This window comes from Brugia malayi, assembly GCF_000002995.4.
Source record: "Brugia malayi strain FR3 genome assembly, contig: Bm_v4_Chr3_scaffold_001, whole genome shotgun sequence".
NCBI classification, from domain to species: Eukaryota; Metazoa; Nematoda; class Chromadorea; order Rhabditida; family Onchocercidae; genus Brugia; species Brugia malayi.
This window is the reverse complement of record NW_025062477.1, coordinates 13460752-13483590: the sequence shown is the minus strand read 5'-3', so window position 1 is coordinate 13483590 and position 22839 is coordinate 13460752. Positions and strand designations below refer to the sequence as shown.

Genomic DNA, 22839 nt, shown 5'->3' with positions numbered 1-22839 from the left:
TTTGTTTCATTTGAAATGTTAGGAGTAATAATAATCACGGAAATATAATACACATTTTTTCCTAAATTTCCCAGTTTGCATTTCATACCGACAACTGATGCCATTCAGCAATCTGTCGTCGTGGATTACTCCGTACCTGAAGCCAGTGCTTATCATTGGGTCCAATAAAACATTTACCCATCACCTGAAAAGAAAGTCTCAAATCAAACATGTAGTTTGATCTAACTTCAATTACAAAAAGAAAAAGATTAAAGACATGTTTGTTTCATATGCAGGATTTATTGATTTATAAATAATATACACTGTAATCTGATATTAAAAAGTAGAAGAATCCAAAGCTATCAACAATCTACACCTTGAAATTATGCATTCTTTCATCAGTAATTTGAGTCACACTGTCGAAACAGAGTTTAAGATACCTCGTTTTTTGTCAGACGATCCCAGTCCATAACCACAATTTCAAATTTAATATTATCCAAATCTTGTTCTTCGCTAGACGGGAACTCGAAAACAAACGATTCATTGTAAACCGGTGATAGCGTACATTTTTTTACATGACTTTTCCTCTTAGAAATTCGCTGCTCTTTATACAGTAAATAAATTTTAACGTATGGGTCTGAAATTTAAATAAAGAAGGTAAGAAATTTTAAATAAATGTTATGAAGCTAAAAGTGAACTAGATAGCAAATGATTCGAGGATTAAGAAATAGTAAGGAATATTTCGAATTACGTAAATTTATGGTATAATATGCAATATGTTAGAAGAAGGAATATTGCCAGTCTTCAAAAATTGATAATAGTCAAGAAATAAGTGGATATATGAATAAGTAAAAAGTAACCTGAATAAATAAACTATCAAAAAAATTGTTTAAGAACTGAGCTTACCAGCCATTCCACTGACATCCAATTTTGGCAAACCTTTTACTTTAAGCAATACAACCGTAATTCTATGTGTAGTTGGCTGATAGCACAATGACAACAGTACTTGTCCCCGATTATCATTATTTGCGTCTTTTCCACGACCTTCTAGTTTCAATTCTACGGTGATAATCTCACTGTTCAACAAATTTGCATCTTTTAGTGAATATACTGCTTCACCTAACAGTGTATCTCGACTGTAACGATCAAATGCAATCACCTAAAATGTGTCATAAATTTGGAAAAAGTATGGAGGAAAAGTGTTTGTCATAAAGATGGCAAGTAAATCAAAGCAAGCCAGTAAAACAGCTATTCATGAAAAATGATCAATTCCAAGAAAAAGTAAAGCCTACTGATTGTTTCGTAACACTAACCTTAATGTTTTTAAATTAATGAAAGTCTTCCTTACCGCAAAATGTATACTGGTTGTAGCGAGTTGTAATGCATCCAACCCATACATGGAAAATGTTTCATCATACTGCGGATTTCTGGATGCACGAACAAGACGAGTCTTAACATGATGTTCTTTCTCGGGTAATAACTGAAGTTTGACATATGGTTCTAGAAGACACTGACCACCGGATGCCACTACTAATTCTGGTAAATCCCGACAACATATTATATTAACCTGTAAGCAGCTTGAATTACTTGAATAAGACTCATTTAATAGAATATATTGGAAAATATAGAGACATTCTTCAACCAATATTTTCTCAAGTGCATCATCTCATTAATGAAGTTTAAAGACATTTATTTATGTTTGACGCCTAGTGATCTTCAGTTCTCTATAACTGAGAACAAATGGCCAGTCAATATGTTTGTCCTGCACTAGGCCATAAATCATACTAGTCTCAGCTATTTACCTGTAATGTTGAATTCTCAATGGTATAATGAAGGGTGAAGTTGATAAATCCTCGATCTGGTCCCAGTTCAGAAGAAGACAAACGACTCAACGGCTGTGATGGAATAATGGATGATTGAGTTGTTGGTATGACAGGACTAGATATCGAGCTATCAGAGGAAAACGGTGACGAGAGCGATGACGGCGAGTTTTTCAGACCTCTCGGACTCTTTTCACTCTCATATTTTAAGGCAACAGCAATGCGCTGTTCAATTAAAACATTACGTCTCTTAAAACTTGCGTATCGTTGCCGTCGAAGGATGCATACCGACAAAATTGCTAAGTATACAAAGCCAGCTCCACCGATTATTAAATACAGAATCACATCTATAATAAGTATATTGGTGAAGAAAAATGAGAGATCACTATTGTTATATTAAGCTTAACAATTTGATGGATAAATCAATAAGCGTTGTGCAATTAAATATGAATGGAAATTAATCACTTTTTTCACTATTTAATATGTTATTTATAATTTTTTATTCATCTTTTATCATATTATTCATAGTTTTTGATAGCGTTCGTAATCTTTATTCAGTAAGACGAAAAAGAATTGTCTTTTCTTTGTCTGTTCTTATCCATTTTCTTTACCCAAATTTGTAAATTCGATAAAGCAAACAAAATTGAAAATTGCCAAAAGAGAATATTCTTTCCACTTTGTGAAGTCTTAATTGAGATTTAGATGAATATTTTTCTTGGAAGTGCATAAAATTCATGATAAGTTAGACGGGTTCAAACATCCCTGTCTCTTACATGTTCATTAGTTACTGTAATCTTAAAACACTTCTGTGACATATGATTGAATGATAGATAATGAGAGAGTTGTTTGTATCTTTCAACTGTTGAGTAGAAATTATAAATTGTAATTTTATACTAATATCAAAATGATATTAGTATAACAGAATATGTTTCCATGTTTTGTATTTTTAAATACCTGATTTGTTAAGTATTCTTTCCTTTTCAAAAAAGTAACTTACTGGAAGAAAAGTAGAAAGCAGTTGACGGCTTGACTACGACCATCCCACAACCACAAGAGAGGCCCAACAAGACAGAAGAGGCCTTTGTTTCATCCTCTTGAATCCTCTCTGCTAGGCCCAGAGGCTGTATTGATTTTGCAATCAATCCTGTGCATTCCCTAGCCTGAAATGACGTCATTTTAAAAAGTCCACACACCCATCCAGTTTTACCTTCACAAATTCCCAAGGTAACAGTATGCTGCAAATCGAAAGTACATTTAAAATTAAAAACTACTTATCTAAATGTCACCTCCATAACACATAAATGAAACCTTTACAGTTTCTAATATAGAACTTCAAACACTACTAATTTTGATTTTTTTTTTTTTTTTTTATTTGATTTGTTACGAGCTGTCGGTGAAAGCAAAAAAGCCTGCTAAGTTGAAATGTAAACTGCTTGAAATGTTAATTTCTAAGTTGAATAATTGGTATGAATTATCAATTTCTAAGTTGAATAATTGGTATGAATTATCAATTTCTAAGTTGAATAATTGGTATGAATTATCAATTTCTAAGTTGAATAATTGGTATGAATTATCAATTTCTAAGTTGAATAATTGGTATGAATTATCAATTTCTAAGTTGAATAATTGGTATGAATTATCAATTTCTAAGTTGAATAATTGGTATGAATTATCAATTTCTAAGTTGAATAATTGGTATGAATTATCAATTTCTAAGTTGAATAATTGGTATGAATTATCAATTTCTAAGTTGAATAATTGGTATGAATTATCAATTTCTAAGTTGAATAATTGGTATGAATTATCAATTTCTAAGTTGAATAATTGGTATGAATTATCAATTTCTAAGTTGAATAATTGGTATGAATTATCAATTTCTAAGTTGAATAATTGGTATGAATTATCAATTTCTAAGTTGAATAATTGGTATGAATTATCAATTTCTAAGTTGAATAATTGGTATGAATTATCAATTTCTAAGTTGAATAATTGGTATGAATTATCAATTTCTAAGTTGAATAATTGGTATGAATTATCTCCGTCTTTGTCCTTTTGTAAACTTTCATGGCAAAACTCAGCAGTAGAAATGGAAATATATGAGAGAGGGAGAAAACTAGATTTCTACACTGTTCTCACTAACAAAGACTTGCATCAAGATCACTCTTCTCCTTTAATTGTTAACCAATGAGTTAATCAAAACTGTGATTGAATGTTTGACAAAAAGTAGTAAAAAGGTTAATGAGTGAGTTGTGAGTTACGCTTTCGCAAAACCACTTCTAAACTATCTACTCATATTTCAAATGATCAAACAAATAATTTTGAGACAATGAAAAAAGGCTCTGACATTAAATACTCCTCTTGCCGATTGATTTCAATTTTAAAATTTTTTCTTTATTTCTATCGAATATCTTCAAGCGAAAGCAGCATAAATTTTGCTCATTGTCCAACCAAAGTTGCTCATACAGTTTGAAATGTTTTTTGGAGGATGACCAAAAAAGATATTTCATTTGCCAGTGCAACTTCAAATCCTCCATACATTTTGCTGGTATTCTTTTGTGGTGATTCAGCGAGGATACATTAAAGAGTAGTGTTCTATAGCTTTAAAGACATGATTCTTTGTATCAATTTTTATCCAGCAAATTCATCTCAATTTAGATGGAAATATTTGTGAAATGTATTTCAAATGAATCATCAGATATCTATGTACGTTTATCAATAATCCAATCAACACAACAATATGTTAAAACAAAAATGGAAGGATTATTCTACAAAAATGGTTTTTCTAATAGCTGCAGGATCAAATTTCCAAACCCTAAATTTAGAAAATTGCAGCAAAGAACAAATGGTAAGGCAGTGCAGCGTGAGCAGTTTAAATGCATACTTCGTTTCTTGAATTAAAACTTGTAGCAAATCTGAAATCAAATTCCACCAATAACGTTAAGACGCTGTTACAGTATTAAAATTTATATTTCAATGGATCATGGATATTATCCTATCTTCACCGTTATTCAGTACTGCTATTATTCCATACCGAGCAATAACTGGCTTGGTATAGAAATAATTTGATCAGATCTGTTGATCAATAACTGAAATATCTTCATCTGTAAAAAAAGCCTATTCAGCATAACTTCCTGTAGTTAATATTACATTATGCACTACACTTCTTAAAATCTCACAATACCTCTCGACATCATATACGTGCGCTAGTGATAAATAAGACGAAGAAAATACATCATCAATTAATTTTGAAAATTTTAAAAACCTTATTCGGAGAAAAACGGTTAGTTTTTACATTGGTTTTTGGAGTTCATAAAGTTAACATTATAGTCAATCATTCATCTTCATCCACTTAAAAAGTCTCAACTTTACAGTCACTAAGATCGAAAAAAACGAAAAAACATCGAAAAAAAAAACCTAAAAGCTATCAGTTCTACGACTGTGTCTGCCCTATTTATCCTGTAGACCTCGTAGATAACAGAGTCGCGAATTGTTGCATGACAAAACAATTCTCAATCAGCTAATATAAATAAACAGAGATACACTAATAAAAAGTAATCAATTGTACCAAACATGAAAACAACCACACTGCATTATTTGAATGGACAAACTGTGTTCAAATCTACAATACATTACAGGACAACAATAATTTAATAATTGCAAGGAAGACACTTGACAAAACTGTAACTATTCAACAAGAATATATGCATAAATTTCAGTTTTTTCAAACTACACATTAGTTAGCAGTGACTAATTAGCATGTATTTTTAAAACATAGCAATCTTTAAAACGGTAACAAGATCACCTCAGACTTTTCTCACAGACCTTTCAGTCTGTACCTCAAGCACATTCTCTCTCACTCCTTATAATATATAAAACAATAGCAATCATAAATCCGCAAAAAGACACAAATAAGCTGGAGTTTGAGATTTAATTTAAAATGTCGACACATCTGACTTAAAGTAGTTTTTTTCTTCAAAATTTCCTATTGAATGAAACTATATTTCTTAACAAACCTTTCGTTGAGGAGTACTCAACAAAGATATCTTGCTAGAGAAGGTAACGATGAATTTCATGTGCATAGGAGCTGAAATTGATTAATTCATTGTTGTTCCATCAACTTTATCCATCAAGATTTCATCTGTAAAAAAAAAGTAACTGAAAAAAAAATATAAAAGACTATTCATAAATAGTGTCTTCGCTGTCCTCCAAAAGCTTTACTTGAAATATATTTGGAATGCCTCTTAAAAAAAAACTCCGAAATCACTTCTTAAAAACTTTTACCTTGCAAACTATATTCAACCTACGCAATAAAGAAAGAAAGTACTACGACTGATTATGCATAAATGGTGAAAGAAAAAAAGGTGAAAGAGATTTAAAATGTAAAAAAGCAACACAAGTTCATGTAGTGATATGAGGAAACAGTTTCATATCTGTGAAAACAGACTTTGCTTGCTATAAAAAGTATTGGAATGTAACACAAAATATAAAATTTAGTCAAGCTAATTCATAAACTTTCCATTCATAAAACAAAAAAGATTAATGTACATTGAGAACAAGAGGAAGCATTATAAATAGCAACCACATGTTGCACTTATCCTTTATGGCATTGTTAATTATAAGACCCAACTACAATAAAGTCGATGGAAGTTGTGTACAAAAAGTCAAAGTGCACTAATCAAGAAACGTAGAAAAATAATGAAAACTGGGAAATGAATTAATTTAGAAACAAGTACAACGAATCAAGCATAGTTCAAAAATGTGCCAATGTGGTCCATGCAAGTTTTCAAAAATAATTATATGCTAAACGAATACTACTAGCAGATCTTATTAAAAAAGCAAATAAGCGATATTTAATAGGTATAAACTATAACATTCTTATTATTCAGCTTCATTTTCCTGCAGTGCTCTGAAATCAAAAAAGCACTGTTATCTAGTGTGCATAAGCATACTGAAATCTGAATTTTGTAAAAAAAATTCAGCAGATGATAAAAAGAAAGTCATAGCTTCCCAAAAGTGAATCAGCAAAGTGAAATCGGTGTATAGTCCAAAAGCGCCGTCACATTTCCCCACTTAACAATGATATACTTCAACTCTCCTCCACTTATTATAAAATAAACCATAAACACACTGATAGATGAAGCAAGCGACAGATTAACGCAGAGTTTCCTTGGTTTAAAAGTGTGTCTGAAAATAATTACAATAAGCTTTAAATAAGTTCACTTGAGCGCTCCCTCTAAATTTAAAATATTAGATTGAATTTTGGTTCAAATGGAAGCAAATTCTGCTTTGTACTCAAAACACTGGCTACTTTTAAATACAATAAGGTACTTGCTCATTTAAGTGTCTTACAATGACATTTGACAAAATTTGTCTATGCACCACGATTAAAGCTACCAAAAGCCTGATTAGGAAAAACCCAAGGCTTATAAAACAGTTTTTTTCTTCAATTTCTCATTGACCCGATATATAAATTCTTTTCGAAAAAAAAAAAAGCGATAGATTATAGCAAAAAAAGAAAAAAAAAAGATAACATAAGTAACTGCAGCAAGCATGCGTGAAAAAAAATATGATATAAGGTGTCTCCAACTATGCTAAAATCCAAAAATTATAAATTGCCGAATCTTTTCAAAAAAGCTTACCATAATATCTTCTTCTGAGGAATGTAATTTGGTGGTTTCCGATAGTTCCGCAGGGTTGGGATCAGGAGCAAATAAACGTTCAACTTTCTTCTCTCGCGGCTTCCTGAAGTTTTTGAAAAGGGAATTAAGAAAATTAATGAAAGGATCCATAATGGTCCCAAAATGTACTATCTTTTTTCAATTACGACTGCTCCTCCTGGAACGTCAGCCATCAGATACTGAAATATATGTTAAAACACTTTTGTTGAAACAGTAATTAGAAACTTTAGAAAAAAGTAATTAAAACTTTAGTTTAGATTGAAACAAACTTAAAAATGATATGGCAGACAAACAAGTATTCTTTATTATGTTACTTCATCCTCAATCAAGCGCATAAAACAACGGTTTATCCAAAGGATATTTTAAATTTGAATCAATATATAAGTTTAGTGCCATACTGAAAGTTGTAATAACAATGAAGTTTGTTCAACAGAAACATACTCCATGTTTCTTAATTCTTAACCATACAAAATTTTAAGACGAGAATTGTTTTCACAAAAACCTAGCTATTATTAAAAAATGATTTCATGAGTCTGCACGAAATTAAAAGAAAAACTTCGGGTCTTACAATGAAGATATTTCCTCAACGTTGATGAACACTCTTTAAAAGAGCATACATAAAAAATAAACTCACTGCAGATTATTGAAAAGTCGTCGTGAAGTATCCACTATTGTAATTGGTTCGCCTTCGTCTTTTTCCGTTAAACTTCGCCTAGGGAGGTACCGCTTGGAAGGACTGTGTCGAAGTGCTGAAATTTGGATAATAATCAATACAAAGCATGCCTTTCAATATAACGTGAAATTTACTAGTGCTAAGTATGTGATTTTGGATCTTCTATACAAAGTTTGAATCAAAAGTAACCATTTTATAGGCACTACATCCACCTGACTTTTGAAAATGCAACCTAAATTTGGTAAGATGAATTCTTCCCATATATTATCCTACATGCTACGAATAACCTTTAAGAATCGATGACAGAGCATAAAAATGCATGTTTATTTGTCAGATAAGTCTCAAGAAATCAATTATGAACTGCATTTTATCAGTTTCAAAATCATGTTACTATGGATTAATTAAAAGTTACAGTTCACATTCTTTAGTCTTTAACTGCTAGTATAAACACTAAAAAATGTGTCGATCACTAACACTACAAATAATCACAAGCACACGTGGAAATAAAATAAAATGAACTAAATCAAATACAGAGCTGAAGACAACACTTGAAAAAAACTTTCCATCTATATAAGAAAACAAAATTTATGCTGGCGAGGTTACAAGGGAACTAAAAACTACACATGGGGAATAATGTGTTGAAAAAGCCAAAAGATGTCAGAATTTGAACTTAAGATCTACAAACTCGAGTTTTCTTGAAACAGAAATAATATCAACACTTTAACAACTGTTAATACAAAATTTTTTTTTTTTTTTTCATAAATTAACTTTATGAATGCAATCTAGTTGTTATATAAATTTCAATATTTCTCGTTTTTTTCAAAAGTCCTCTATAAGAATGATACTAAAAATACCCAAATAAGATGTAACGACCGATTTGAACTTTGTGTGACCGCCTTTGGGTACCAACTCAGCTGCAAAAAACATGCACTACATACGGTGATTTGGATTTCAGCTAAGAATTATACATCAGACGTTTTTTTTTTTGGAAAATGTCGATAAGGGGAAACAAAAAATTTGTTCCCTCAGAAAATTAAACCACCCTTTTTACTTTCTGAATTATACTTATTGAAATGGAAAATAAAAAAATAATAATCAACGAACCTTTCACCAGATTTCCCCACATGCATACATCAACAAAATGAATTCAAATTGGAAAATGTGACGTAAATAATCAGTATGAAGTAAATGATGTTTAATTAACGATCCTCACCTGCTGTCATGTGAAATACATGCGATTTGAGAAAAGTGATAAAACGCTGAGCGTAAAATGTCGGATTATGGACAGAAATAGTATCCTGAAATTTATGAATGTGTGGAAATATTCCATCACTGTTTGTGTAATCAGCTGAGAAACTTCAAATTTTTGAAAGGAAAACGTACACCATCGTGAAGCACACTTTTCCAAGTATGTTCCAGTTTTTTCAATAACCTATAATTCTGAAGAATATCGATTATACCAAGAAATAATAATAAGTCATCTCCTCGTTGATTTCTTGCTGGGAATGATATTTGTCTGCAACAATGTTTAAATAAAAACATAAACATGCTTGCTTTGCTTTTTGAAACATATCCCATTTCATTTATGTAATATAAATCACAACAAAAAATAAAACTGTTTGAAACAAATAATGTGAGAAACATACTCATATGGCTTATAATAATCTGAATCGAGTAATTTTTCACTTTTCACTCGAACGGTTTTAGTTTTTGTTTTCTGCAATTATTTATAGCTGTAAGACTTGACGAAATTTTCAGTTACCATTGAAAACAAAAAGAGTGAAACTGGAATTATAGAGATGCTGGAATCATAGAGATGAATAAAATGTATAAATGAAATGAAGTAGTTGCAAAATAAACCTGATTTGAAGTCGATGGTTCGTTACCATCAACTGCATCAACTGCATTTTTTGCCGTGCTTTTATTGTGAATACCGACAAGAAGGCTGTAATCCATTATTTTGAAACTTTCAAGTACCTGCAGTATGAACAGGAATTAATCTCTGGGAAATCATGGAAAAAAAGTGTTTTTTAAATTTCATTTATTTGGAAAAAATACCAAGCAGTCCCGGCTAATAGTTTTCATAATGGCATCATGCACGCCAACATCAAGTAGTAGTCCATCGGGATGCACAGAAATGAAATCCAAATCTTTCAGTGTAGGTGAAGCCTTTGCGCGTTCGTGTTTCGATGCCAACCTTTTATAGGTGGATCCTTTTAAATCATACTTTTCATGCATCATAATTGTTTGAGGTAACAGGTTATTCATCAGTAACAGTCGGATATTTTTGCCCAGACTCTGAAGCACAGCAAAGACAAAATTATATCTTATGCGATGTAATTATAGAATTTCATTTTCAAAACTAACCCCAAATATAGAATAAGTTACCTGATAACAAAATAGTCCAAAGAATTTTGGCAACAATGTATGCGGATTTTGATTAAAATTCTGAAATACCTCTCATTGCGGTTTGTTTGAAAATTTAACAAATGAAAACGTAAATAATTTGTGTTCATCAGATTTCGAAAGAAAAAAAGTGTGGCGAAAAAAGCATTAGAAGCACAAGATATGCTAACCATATAATAACCCGGAAGCAATTTCTTCAGAAATTCAGCTTCTTTAGATTGCACCGTTTTGATTATAAACTGATCATCATGAGAGACATAGAATATGGATCCAGATGCTCCTGCATTCGATAGCTCTTTTAATGGAAACATACATACAGAACGCTGAAACAACTAAGTGAAATGAAGCGAGAATATGTGCAATCGAGAAATATGCGAAAAAAGTGCAAAAAGTTTGTCAAAAATTTTATTCAAAAAGATAAATACTACAAAACAAACTAAGTTAAAAATCTTAAATAATTTTGTAAACTGTTTAATGACTTCTCACCAAGAAATCAGCAGTTTTGATTGCAAAAAGATCACGAAAAGTCCGAAATGCGATCGGCGCATAAGTCTGAAATCGAAAATCCCCATAACTGTGAGACGGTGTTGACTGTGATCCATTTCTGAAATATAAATTATTACTCAAAAAATTTAATGCACCAAGAGAAATGTTCGTATTTGCATTATTAAACAATGTTAAACAGACAATAAGATGAGATCTCTTCCTAAATTCTGATGAGTTTACATATGTCCGATTACATTACATGGCGCAAAAGAATGAAATAACAAATCACAATTAATTATAAAGTCAATAAATTCTGTCCATCCCAAAATTATTCTTTCAGAGCCAAAATTTATATAAAAACATACGATGGAAAAGAAACAGTATGGACGACATCAAAATCTTGCAGTAGGAGATCTCTCTTTGGTATAGAAGCTAGTGAACCTATTGAATTCGCGATACCCAGTTGTATTGCTCCCATCAACGCATTGCTTGGAACACGTTTGTAGCTCACCTTAAAATGACTCGTATGTCGTAATAAAATCAATAAAATCAAGTTCATCAGGGTTAAAGACACAGATGACGAAAACGATATGTGTTGTTATTACTACAATCAACAGCTTTAAAACGATACGGTATGTTTTATGTATATTTGTTGCATTCTCTGTTTATGGTAGTGATTTGGATAAATGGTATATTTGCTAAAAATGATGGCACTATCTAATGGAATAGAGTGGTCATAGTCACATGGTACACCAAAACAAAAGTTTATACTTTTATTATTAAAAATGCAACAACCTCGCCCTGGCGATCTATGCGTCGATGACCAATTTTCTGCTTTTCGTGCTCTTCCTGATTACGCATCTCTTCTTCGACTAAAGATATATCAGATTTCAACTTCTATATTTTTCTTCGATTAAAGATATATCAGACTTCAACTTCTACATTTATTCCAACAACCTCAACAAGAGAAATCAAGACTGTTGAATACTGTTATCATTATTATCATTATCATCATCACAACATAATCATTTACTCACCAGAAAAAGCGTTAGCACGTAATGACCTGGCATTAATTTGTTTTGCGGAATCTATATTCAAAGTTATATCAGATGGAGAAACTTCATCCTTTTTGGAACCCATTTTCTGCTGTTAGCACTTTACAAGCTCAGCCCGTGGCTGATCGATGCACACTAATTCAGTGATTTGCTGAAGAAAATTAGCACTAAAATTACATTACTGAAACTTTTTCCTTACAAATCTTATGTCAATTCTTTGGATTAATAAACATTGACTTCATCAGTCTAGGAAAATGGTTTTTTACAGTTCTGATATTCATAAGCAGCATTAAAAAATAAACCTATATCTCAGATCTGACAAAAAGTCTTTACTAGTAGCACGGAAATTACTAGAAAAACTTTTAGTAAGTAAACGGATTTTAATAATAAAAATTTATCTCTTCATTCCATAAAGCTAAACATTTTTCACGATTTTATTGCATAAAAAATATACGAATTCATCGTATTATCTTCAACTCCAGCCGCTCAAGATCGAAGAAATATATGCATAGGCACGAAGACTTGTCCGCATATGATTTTTGTAAAACATGTTAAGGGAAACAAAAGAAAGAAAAAAAATTAAAAGAAACAAATTTTTAATACCTTTGATAATAGGACGCAATATATCGACAACTCCAAACAACAAACCGTAATACCTTAATATTTCAGGTCAGAATACCTGCAAAAATGAACCATATTTTCACTAAAACTAATTTGTAATGAGCTTACATAATATTTTATTAAATTTTAATAAATAAAGGTGATTTGATCATTGATGAATCTGGTGAAATGATAGGTAATAATGCTACTAGCTTTCGCTTCTAAATATTTTGATGTATTGCGGCAACTGAAATTTATGTTATCCAACCGACAGATAAGTGTAACGCACTTGTGTTTAATAATAAGAAGTGTTGCAAAGTGTTTATAGCGATTCTCAACAAAAGATAAGTCAGATGATAAGGCCGGTGTTAGGGTTTTTCTTGTTAGCTATGAAGAAAACGAAGAAATGATGGCCTTTTGGGTGAGACATGTCAGCGAGACCGCAACAGTGTAAACAGGAAATATGCGACACCACAGTACGTATGACTCATACTCATACTGCCACATCCGAACATATACCGGAACCAATCCGGTGACAAAACGAACGACATAAACCAAACTCCAGTGATGAATCCTGATGGTATCGCAGTTGCACCACGGTGACACAAGCATCCCCTATCTGTTGGAACAATGTGAGATGTCCTCCATGAGATCTGTGATAAAGAAAGAAGGCATCCAAATCATAATGAATGCATCTTGACAAACAAAACGATCCCAATGAGACTACATTTGAAGAATTTCAACAACAAACAGCATTGTCTGTTCTACCGAAAGACATCCCCTCCATATTAAAATGCGAGCCAACTCTCGCATACACGCGCACACATAAATTACAAACAGATATGTTGAAGTTTCACATCAAAATTGAATTCACGTTATTATTACTTCCACACATCTTACCAATCTGTTGCAAAAGTGTCTGCTGATCAGCATGTCATGAAATAATTTTTTAACAAAAGCAAATCAACTGCTACCAATGATAATTTGAAATTTATTTCATAGTAAAATAGAAATACACATTATGAAATGAAATCAGTGAAGTTCCAGAACTTGTTGAGTTACTAATAAAAGTACTACCTTATGTCCATAATGTTCAAAAATAAATACGAATTTTCCCAGAATTAAGTTGCAACCAGGAAAGAATTTTATTCAACTTATACAAAAATCAACATCGTTAATGTGTTGCCAATTTTCTTTGCATAACAGAAAATTAACTCAAGGTTTTTTTTTTTTTTTTTTTTAAACCGAAAATTACATTATATAAAGAAGTTAAATCATTTACAACTGGTTAAGTACACGAGAATGGGTGGCAGCAATAACTCGGGATCTTTTTCTAGCAACAGTACCCCATTCGACACAATATTTCGGCAGTCGTCGATCCAAAGAATTTGATAAATGCTTCACTGTACCAACATCCATGACGAGCATCGTAATGCTCGTATCAGTTAAATTTAGACGCACTTTTGTATCACCATTTTTAAATCGATGCACCTGAAAATTTCCTATAATAAGAGAATTACATAGGCAGTTGTTATTGAAATTGGGTATTATTTTAAAACTTGTTGTATATATCAAGATGCAAGGCAATGGAAGAAGAAATATCAATAAGATCGACAATACAATGAAAAGTATTTATCAAAGTAACAACTCCTGGTCCAAATTCAACATCATCAAAGGCTATAAACTAAGCCAAAAAAAGTTAGCAGTCTTGCCGTATAATCGGGTGAACGCCATTCCATCGAATCATCACTAATAATATGACTAGCGTAGGAACCATCCATGCGGTGGCATGAAGTTTGCGTTGCTCGATGTTCTGTTTCTGCTTCATCACGTCCTCTAATGCGAACTCTTCCATCTAGTTCATAACTAAAACAATGATTTTAAGAAAAAACAGTGGGGTAAAATGAACCGATCCTAAGATAAAATCGAAAAAACAAACCAAGCTTCCCGTTCTTTTCCAATACAGCGAAACAGAACTAAAATTAATGAAAAGAAAATTCTTGAGTAGGAAGTTTCCATGAAACATTTGTCCTATTTCCGAATATAAATCCGAAAGACTGTTTTACTAAGAATCTAAAAACATACATTTCAACTCGCACTGATCCTGATTTATCTCTGATAACCTCTATACGTCGTCCATCGGGTGTCATTAAAGTGGTTTCACCACCTCCGCGATAAATTTCCAACTGACCAGTTAAAAAGTGTCGAACAAGCAATTTCCCTTCACACATTTCAACAGTGGTTGCACCTGCTTGTCCGTAATAATTTACCTGCAAGCGAGATAGAACTAAAATAATAATATAATGAAAAGAAAATTCTAAGAAGTCATTCAACAACCGAAGTTAATTTTTTATTTTTTTTTAACAACCAAAGTTAAAATTAATCTTCATCGTTGAAGCATTTCCATTATTACTATAAATTTAAATGCATAAAACTTGCTGATTTAATTCAATTCCTGTGTTATTAGAGGGCAAGATTTAACAAATAGCCTCTACTACAAAATTGCGAATACTCGCAACACGAGATCACATAAAAATCATTCTGAAATGACCTGATAAAGCTTGCTTGAATGTATCCAACGAGTATCTGTGTTGCTATATTCATAAAAATGACAACCACAATGAGTTAGAGTATAGACAGTAAAATCTTTCTCACTGCGATACAATGATGCTCTTCCAACCATATTATTTTCAGTTAGAATTAACTTCTATAAAAAGAAAAGTTATTTTTAGGCATTTCATTTAAATAATATTTGAGCGAACATATTCCTCGCCTAAAAAATAGCAAATAAATAATAAACCATGTCAGGATTCGCATAGTCGAGAGGAGAGCGCGCTGAAAGTGATGGAGAAATAGAAGTCATTGTTGTAAGAGGTTCATTCCATCGGACATTCTTTCCGAAACGTGCCGGTGTTATTTCTTTTTCAACAGCTACGACATCTTCATTATCGCTTAGTGTGTCCGTATTTTCGACAATATCTACAGTATTCTGCACATTTGGGGCGTTATTAATCTGAAGTCCATTAAGTTTATTTGTGTTAGATAATCCTTTCAACACATGGTATTAAAATTTTTTTCATATGGTATTTAACACATGGTATTTGTGTTTTCTCAATTCCGATATCAAATTCCAATACCAATAATCACTATACTAAGATTAAATTTTAAGCTATGCAATATTTCAATTCTTGCTCTATAAGTAAGCCCTATAAAGTTTATTTTTCATCTCGCTGAAACATGTAAAACATTGAGCAGAACAAAAAGTAGAAAATCTTTTGTTCTTGATACCTGACTGATATGTCGCCCTCTATCTACTGCATTCATTATGCAAAATTCGTTATTCTGAGGAGTTAAGTCTTTTGTGGATGTCGTAACAGTTGCATTCTTTGATGCTCGAGCAACTGCCTGAGCAGAAAGAAAATTTTCAGCTACACGACCTCGAAGAGCCGCTTTATTTTTCTGAAAAAGGCATTTTTAAAGTAATCCTTGCTTGCAGAAAATGTTCGAAAGAAACGTGTTCATTTCGTTATTTCAGCCACCAATTCAAGAGAACTATCGTTTTCTTGAACACACTTCAGACAAATCACTAGAAACACTTTTCCAAGTGTCTTAAGTCTTTTTTAAGTTGGAAAAGCAATGACTTTTAAATTATTTAATCTTGCTGTTCAAGAATGGGCATATTAAACGAATGTGGTATACTGCGTATCATTTTATGCTTATTCCTTATTTTATTTTTTTATAATGAGTTATTACATATTGCTCACTTCACATTTATTTCAGATTAAACAAATGAAGTTACACAAAATCGCTTCTTCTATAAGTTCAAAATTAGTCATAAATTGCGAAGTACTATCCTTAAAAAAGGATAGCATAATGACCGGTTATCAAAGTTGACCATTGTCATCTTTTTAGAACCACAAGAGAAGTTACTAAAATAAGTGCTAATCATTCTGTAGTTGTTCAGTATCTAAAACACAAGGAAAGGAGTTAAAAGTTTGGTGCGCACATAATGACCGATTATTAAGAAAGTCACCGTTTTAATTCATGTGATTTCTTATTCTATGTAATAGTGAATTGTTTCTTAAACTGAGATCTGAGAAGTGGATTGCGTATGATCCAGAGGCGAGTATCAACGAAAATCCAACAAGAGTGAAACGATGATAATCATCCAAAGATTATAATCTCCATCTTATATCTGAGATCACCAGATACACCAACAATAATGGAAAGGGTGAGGGCGAAGAAGGGAGGAGTTAAATTTTGATTAAATTCCAGTCAATAGAAAGAGTTCAATTCTCTAACAACAACATCTGACCATATTTCAAGCAAGCATTGTTTCAGAAATTGGATGGTTTCAAGACGACCACATCGTCTACCAATTCACAATATTTCAATAATTTCTCGAGTGAAAAACGCTTTCATAATTAGTAGGATATATAAAAAGCTTTCTAATATTGAATACCAAAATATAGTGAGTAATCCAAAATTTGTAGTCCGAAGTCGTATAATTTTTGCATTAATCTAATATTTGTAAATATTAAAGGAAATATATTTTTAAGCTTCTAAAAAATAGTTTGCAGGAATAAGAATGCTAAAACACTTAATGTAGTGTAACAAACCGTAATGATTGCAATTCGTTTTTCCAAGCGTGTTTTTTCACCTTTCAACTGCTCAATAATCTCATTCTTTTCTTTTAAAGCTGTATTGCTTTTTCTGATTTGCATCTTTAACTCACTGCGTTGCCGATCAAAATCCCTCACCATTATACGAAGGTCGCTTATCTAAAAAACTGCTTTAGCCTTTTTTATTCAGTAAACATTCTATATAATATTGTCCGAATACATATTTTCAAAATGCTTTTATTCTTATAGGCAGTTAAAACAAACTTTACTCAACTCCATTTTAATATAAATCGATATACTAACCTGTTCCTTAAGCGTATTTACTAAAGCACTATCACTGCCATCGTTTTGCTTTTGCTTTCGATTCAAAACAACATTTTCTCGTCTCAGACGTTCAATATCAGCATTACATATTTTTTCTGTCTCTTTTCTTACAGCAAGATTTTCTTGCCGTGCCTGCTTATCTTCCTCCAACTGCGCAATATATTTTTTCAATTCATTCACTTGTTGACGAAAATATTCTTTTTCTTCTAATGCTTGATCGAAAATTTCCTCTAACTGAAATTTAACTGCTTTTAAGACTAAACTGAAAAGCTTACTACACGGACAAATATTTTGACAGAGAACACACTTCATGCATAACATAAGAAATATGACAACATCCAAATTCATGCTAGATTCTACCATAATCCATTTCCATAAATTAAGCACAGAGTGCTATAATCGAAAGAATCACAGCAATGCAGTAATACAATATAAAACGGAAAAAAGAAACACCAACAATGGAATAGACTTTTCAGATGAATTCATGTCCATTCTGAAATAAGTAATGAATACTTATTGCTTGTATAAAAATCAATGTATACTGATAAATAGTATGAGAAGGAAAATAGTAAGACCTAAAAAACTTCACACTGAGCAAGGCTGAATAAACATACCTTCCTCACTTTTTTGTTTTAAAAGGTAAGTACATACTCTTTTATATTCATGGTGGCGATATTCTTTTGCAAGGTCTACATGAACAATGAGATCTCTCAACTGCTTTGCAAGATTCCGTTCCGTCACGCTACTTTCGACAGCTTCATTTTGCTGCATTTTCTGTAATTAGCTGAACTGAGAAAATTAGGTTTTATTTCAAGATCTATTTCTCCAAAACACTCCAACAAACAAACATATTAATATGAAGAATCTTTACTAACATATAATAGAATTTCGCTTAGAAGCGAGATAAAAACTTCTTCGTTTTGTTTATAAAGTAGTACCTATCAAAAAGAATAATTTTTTTTAGTATGCTAATGTTACCTTTCTTCCAGGAATATGTCCCGAAGGCTGATTTTCCAAAGATGTTTCTAATAATACAGTGTTTATTTTTTCTACATTATTTCCAACCTTCTTTACATGAGCATAAATACCATCTTGTGTTTTCTACAAATAATTCAACATAATCTTTAAAGCTTCGTGTTTCATAAACTATTAATGAATAACTTCATAAAAAATACAACCAAGAAAAAATTACAGCAATAAATAAATCTAACCTCATTAAAAATGGCTGGCAATATTTTTTGTGCGGTATGTGACTTTCGTTGTGCTTCTAAAACGATATTTGTTACTAATTAAGAGAGAAAAATAGCAGCTGATAAGTATATCTGAATTTTCGAATTTGAAATATTTCGAAATTAATAATAAAGGTAATATGCAGTTACTTTTTTCGGATGTCCTGTGCCAATCCATGAAATGTGGAATTTCTTGTGAAATCTGTTCCGATTTATTTGAGCTTACAGTTGATAAAGATCCTTCATTTGCAGAGATCGATTCCAAAGGAAGTAACTCCTAGTAAAACGAAAAATCAATTAATTAAATCACGGGTCAATAGAGGAGTTGAATTAGCAGCAATTCAATCTAATTACCGCCTTCTGTTTTGCTTCTGATGCAAACTCTCGGATAACTTGTCGCCAATGGCGCGATCTTGTACCATCAGTGTCCTGAGAATTTTCGGAGGTTCCTGGCGAAATTACCTCGTGCACTTGAGGCTCAAGACACCCTCTAACCGAACTTCCTACTGCTGTATTGGTAGATACTGAAATCAAGCTGTCTGATTAGACAAATATAAATAATATGGAGGTAGAAACTAACACAACTTTACAGCAGTTGAAAAATTCAATACTTTTTTGTACATTGTGGTCATCATTAAAATTATCCGATGTTGCAGATGCATTGTTAGTTTCGTTCGTTGAAAAACTGCTCAAATCATGAATTACTGATGGCGTACCGCTGTTGCCCCGAACTTCTAAAATAATACATCAAAAAAAAACAAAAAAAAAACAAATATCACTAGCAATTTCACCAATATCACCGAAAAGTAAAAATAATGAACCTGATGAAACTGCTGAATTCCTGTTACTGCAGTCAGTAACGTCTATAATCACTGATTCAACGCCGTCATCTTTTCTGTTACTATTTGGACTAAGCACCACTGAACAAGCGTCTTCCGGACAACCGCTGTCGGCTGTGCCAGCTGTGTAAGGTCGATTTGAATCTTGAGCTTCATTGCTACCTTAAAAAGTGTGACAGAAGTTTATCATACAATTGTGCACAATGAAACGTTCTAATTTCTACTGTTTTTGAACTTACTCGCATTATCGTTTGAAATATTTGATGAAGTTGACCGTTGTTCTGCAGTATTTATGCTTATTGGATAATGTATTTTTTCCTGTAATAAGTCAGATCAGAAGTTCAGTGCTATAAGCTGGTAATAATTTAATCCAGAATTAGTTTAGTAGTACGAGAACTTACCATAAGTCGCCCTGAAATACCGCTGCGTTTCTTCAAAAACGGTTTCAGTACCATTTAGCGATAGTTCGAATATCTTAAAGTAATGCCGTACCTAGAATTCTAAGAAAATAACTTCTCTCACATTTCCAAAATAACGTGATTGAGACTTGCAGTGAGAGAACTAATATACACAAAACTTAAAGAAATAATCATGCAGGAAGAAAGTAACGCGTGCTATGAAAACAAAATAATGTGCTGCCAAGGATATAGAAGTGAACTTGCAGTGAGAGAGCTAACATATAACTACGATATGCAGTAAGAAAACTCTGATTAAGAGTAAGGAGCGAAATTTCGATGATTGGAGACGGGAGGGAAATAATAAAAGTCGGCAATTATTTGGGAATGAAATGAGCAATGATTTTGGAGAAGGCGTGTATGGCAAAGGGAATGGAGTATGGAATGACGGTTATGATAGCTAAATGATGCGTATTTTATGACTTTTACTGTATTAGCGTATTACTTCAACCAAAAGTGAATGCCATCAGTGATCCTATCAGAGAGAACAAAAACATCTCCATTTCCTCACTAACTCCTTCTGCAGCTCATAAAAAGATGGACTTGCCGCATAGAACCATACGACCAAACATGAAAACTGCATGGGATGAATTGTTGGATGCTTACATAATTCGGATGTTGCGTGACCTTGTCTATATCATATTTTCTTTCTGTAACATCTCATGTTGTCGAACTGCTGCTTACTCATTGAAATCACTTCCTTTTTTAACGTCTGTCTATGTCCACATTGTTCAGTAGAATTCCAATTCCTATTTTCAGATACGATATGATGGCAAGAAGCAGTATGGAAGCTGGGCCATCATCCGAGATTTCCCCAACTATGGATCAATGCCATTCGAGTTCTCTTCAAAGGTTCAGCTTTTTCTTGAATTCCTTAGAGTGCAATCTTCCTTAGTATAGTTTTTAATTCTATAGCAATAATGCTGGTGTTATACTGTCTTTGCAATCTGCTGCAAACACGAAAGGGAAAGAAATGAAAAATTTAACGTAATATAGCAACTGAAGTAAGCCATGCACAAATTTTATTCTTTTCGCAAACATTTAGGCTTTAACGATAGAATTACGACAGGATTTATAGCGCAAGTAGACAAGCATTTTACAGTAACATTGGAAATTTAAAGCACAGTTTGCAATAAGAGCGTTCTTATATATGATACTATGCTTTAGGAAGAAGAGACGTTTGCACGCTGATCAACGTGCACAACTTACCTACCAAAAAATTGCAGCAGAACGGAAAGCTGAAAAAGAAAAACGTCAACTGGAAAGAGAGAAGAGGCAAAAAGTTTTGGAAGAATACACTTCAATTAAACAAAGGATGAATAAAGCATTATTAAAAAAGAACAAACGGGGACAGCCAAATCTCAACGCTCAAATAGAAGTTTTGTTGGAAAAGATTGAAAAACGGATGCAAAAGTCATAATCATCTCTTACCGTCAATAAATTATATCCGAGACATTTCCGTTTTCATATCTTACTCTATTAATTGTTGTTTGCTTTTGTTGATTGATTTTTGTTCAGTATTCAAATAAATATTCAAAAAATGATCCTCCAAGTTCGTTGCATAGTGCAAATAGTAGAACCAACTCTTATTTTCATATTTTGATGGCATTAAAGAGTACACTGTTTTGATAGTATTTGTATGAACAATGAACCAAGCAGTCACTTGATTTCGTGCAGTTAAATTTTACAGACAGTTCTTGACTGTAGGAATGCAGTAGTCAAATGTACCTTGCAAATTTCAGTTTATGACTTTGGACAAACTCAGATCTGTTCAGGAACACTCTAGGGGCAAAATTGATGGCTTCATGACAGATGGAAAGACGCGACCACCTAAACCAAACGAGTTCCATTATCGATGTAATCACCTTTACATGGCAGCAAGTCTACTCTGTTCACGTGAGTTTCCTGTATGTTCGATTTCAGTTCCGACCTCCAAAAAAGTTCTGAATGTATGGGAATACTATTATTTTAGAATCTTCTGGCAACAGTGGTCTAGAAATGCTTAGCAAACTTTACCTTCGTGAAATGAAAGAACTATGCTCGGTTGAAATGATACGACTGGAAAAAGATTTTGGTCGTACTATCTGTAAGCGATGCAAGAATATTTTTATTGCTCGCCCCGATGGCACCCAGTCGATTACCGTAAGGTAATCATTAAACTTCAAATTGACATCGGTCTACCTGAGTTCTTCGCTTTTTCAAACAAATTTATGATCCAATTAGTATAAAGTATAGCAAAAAACCAATGTGTATAAATGTAGGATATGTAGCAGGCCTCTAAATTTAGAAAATTTTGTCTTAAAAAATTCTGGAAAAGACGCTTATAAATTGTTATGGAAAATAACAAGAAAGAGTTCTATCACTTTTAATAAAAATTTTGATCAGACTCAACAGAAAGAAGCAGATGATAAGGACATGCCTTAGCTGTGGGGCTAAAAAGCGTTTCGCAAGAAACAGTACATATCTCTCTCGGAATGAACAAAATCAACATCAAATAGGAATTGAAGGGCAACAGCAACAAGTACAGAGTAAAGAAGTCCATCCTAGCAGCGATTAATGTATTTGCAAGATCCTTCTCTGTGAATTATTGTACTTTATTTTTTGTTTATTTAATAATTGAAAGATTTAGCAAAGAAATAACAACAACAACAGCCTCTTTAGTTCTTAATATTT

General features: G+C 32.3%; 5 protein-coding genes across 11 annotated transcripts; 2 read left to right on the top strand and 3 right to left on the bottom strand.

Annotated features, from left to right (window-relative positions):
* Positions 1 to 82: 82 nt before the first annotated feature.
* On the bottom strand, positions 83 to 2974 carry Bma-snt-4 (C2 domain containing protein; the record flags this gene model as incomplete). The annotated part of the gene is made up of 6 exons (XM_001896743.2): positions 83 to 184; positions 420 to 616; positions 886 to 1138; positions 1328 to 1546; positions 1782 to 2146; positions 2797 to 2974. 6 exons carry the CDS (start codon positions 2972 to 2974, stop codon positions 83 to 85), a joined length of 1314 nt encoding a protein of 437 aa, XP_001896778.1.
* Positions 2975 to 5925: 2951 nt separating this feature from the next.
* Positions 5926 to 12182, bottom strand: Bma-ppk-1 (uncharacterized protein; the record flags this gene model as incomplete). Of its 2 annotated transcripts, none has more annotated exons than XM_043081072.1 (15): positions 5926 to 5937; positions 7439 to 7541; positions 8112 to 8226; positions 9005 to 9064; positions 9364 to 9448; positions 9534 to 9666; positions 9797 to 9867; positions 10011 to 10127; positions 10209 to 10448; positions 10539 to 10598; positions 10727 to 10879; positions 11043 to 11160; positions 11408 to 11553; positions 11838 to 11914; positions 12080 to 12182. In XM_043081072.1, the coding sequence occupies 15 exons, from the start codon at positions 12180 to 12182 to the stop codon at positions 5926 to 5928; spliced, it is 1593 nt and encodes a 530-aa protein (XP_042937006.1). The 2 variants fall into 2 exon arrangements, with proteins under 2 accessions (XP_042937006.1, XP_042937007.1); XM_043081073.1 differs by lacking the exon at positions 5926 to 5937 and adding an exon at positions 6972 to 6983.
* Positions 12183 to 13975: 1793 nt separating this feature from the next.
* Positions 13976 to 20166, bottom strand: Bm10229 (Uncharacterized protein; the record flags this gene model as incomplete). Of its 6 annotated transcripts, XM_043081067.1 has the most annotated exons (17): positions 13976 to 14188; positions 14383 to 14563; positions 14783 to 14967; positions 15249 to 15404; positions 15498 to 15710; positions 15986 to 16156; positions 17317 to 17478; positions 17623 to 17877; positions 18295 to 18417; positions 18622 to 18744; positions 18855 to 18910; positions 19023 to 19149; positions 19227 to 19396; positions 19484 to 19606; positions 19694 to 19873; positions 19951 to 20029; positions 20113 to 20166. In XM_043081067.1, the coding sequence occupies 17 exons, from the start codon at positions 20164 to 20166 to the stop codon at positions 13976 to 13978; spliced, it is 2571 nt and encodes an 856-aa protein (XP_042937001.1). The 6 variants fall into 6 exon arrangements, with proteins under 6 accessions (XP_042937001.1, XP_042937003.1, XP_042937004.1 ...); XM_001898628.2 differs by lacking the exon at positions 13976 to 14188 and having other exon boundaries at positions 14368 to 14563; XM_043081069.1 differs by lacking the exons at positions 19227 to 19396; positions 19484 to 19606; positions 19694 to 19873; positions 19951 to 20029; positions 20113 to 20166 and having other exon boundaries at positions 19023 to 19050.
* A 766-nt stretch (positions 20167 to 20932) lies between these two features.
* Bm18574 (Uncharacterized protein) lies at positions 20933 to 21586 on the top strand (the record flags this gene model as incomplete). The annotated part of the gene is made up of 2 exons (XM_001898627.2): positions 20933 to 21018; positions 21334 to 21586. The coding sequence occupies 2 exons, from the start codon at positions 20933 to 20935 to the stop codon at positions 21584 to 21586; spliced, it is 339 nt and encodes a 112-aa protein (XP_001898662.1).
* Positions 21587 to 21911: 325 nt separating this feature from the next.
* Positions 21912 to 22723, top strand: Bm3278 (D10Ertd718e protein, putative; the record flags this gene model as incomplete). Its single annotated transcript, XM_001898626.2, has 3 exons — positions 21912 to 22062; positions 22139 to 22313; positions 22552 to 22723. 3 exons carry the CDS (start codon positions 21912 to 21914, stop codon positions 22721 to 22723), a joined length of 498 nt encoding a protein of 165 aa, XP_001898661.1.
* Between the last annotated feature and the right edge of the window lie 116 nt (positions 22724 to 22839).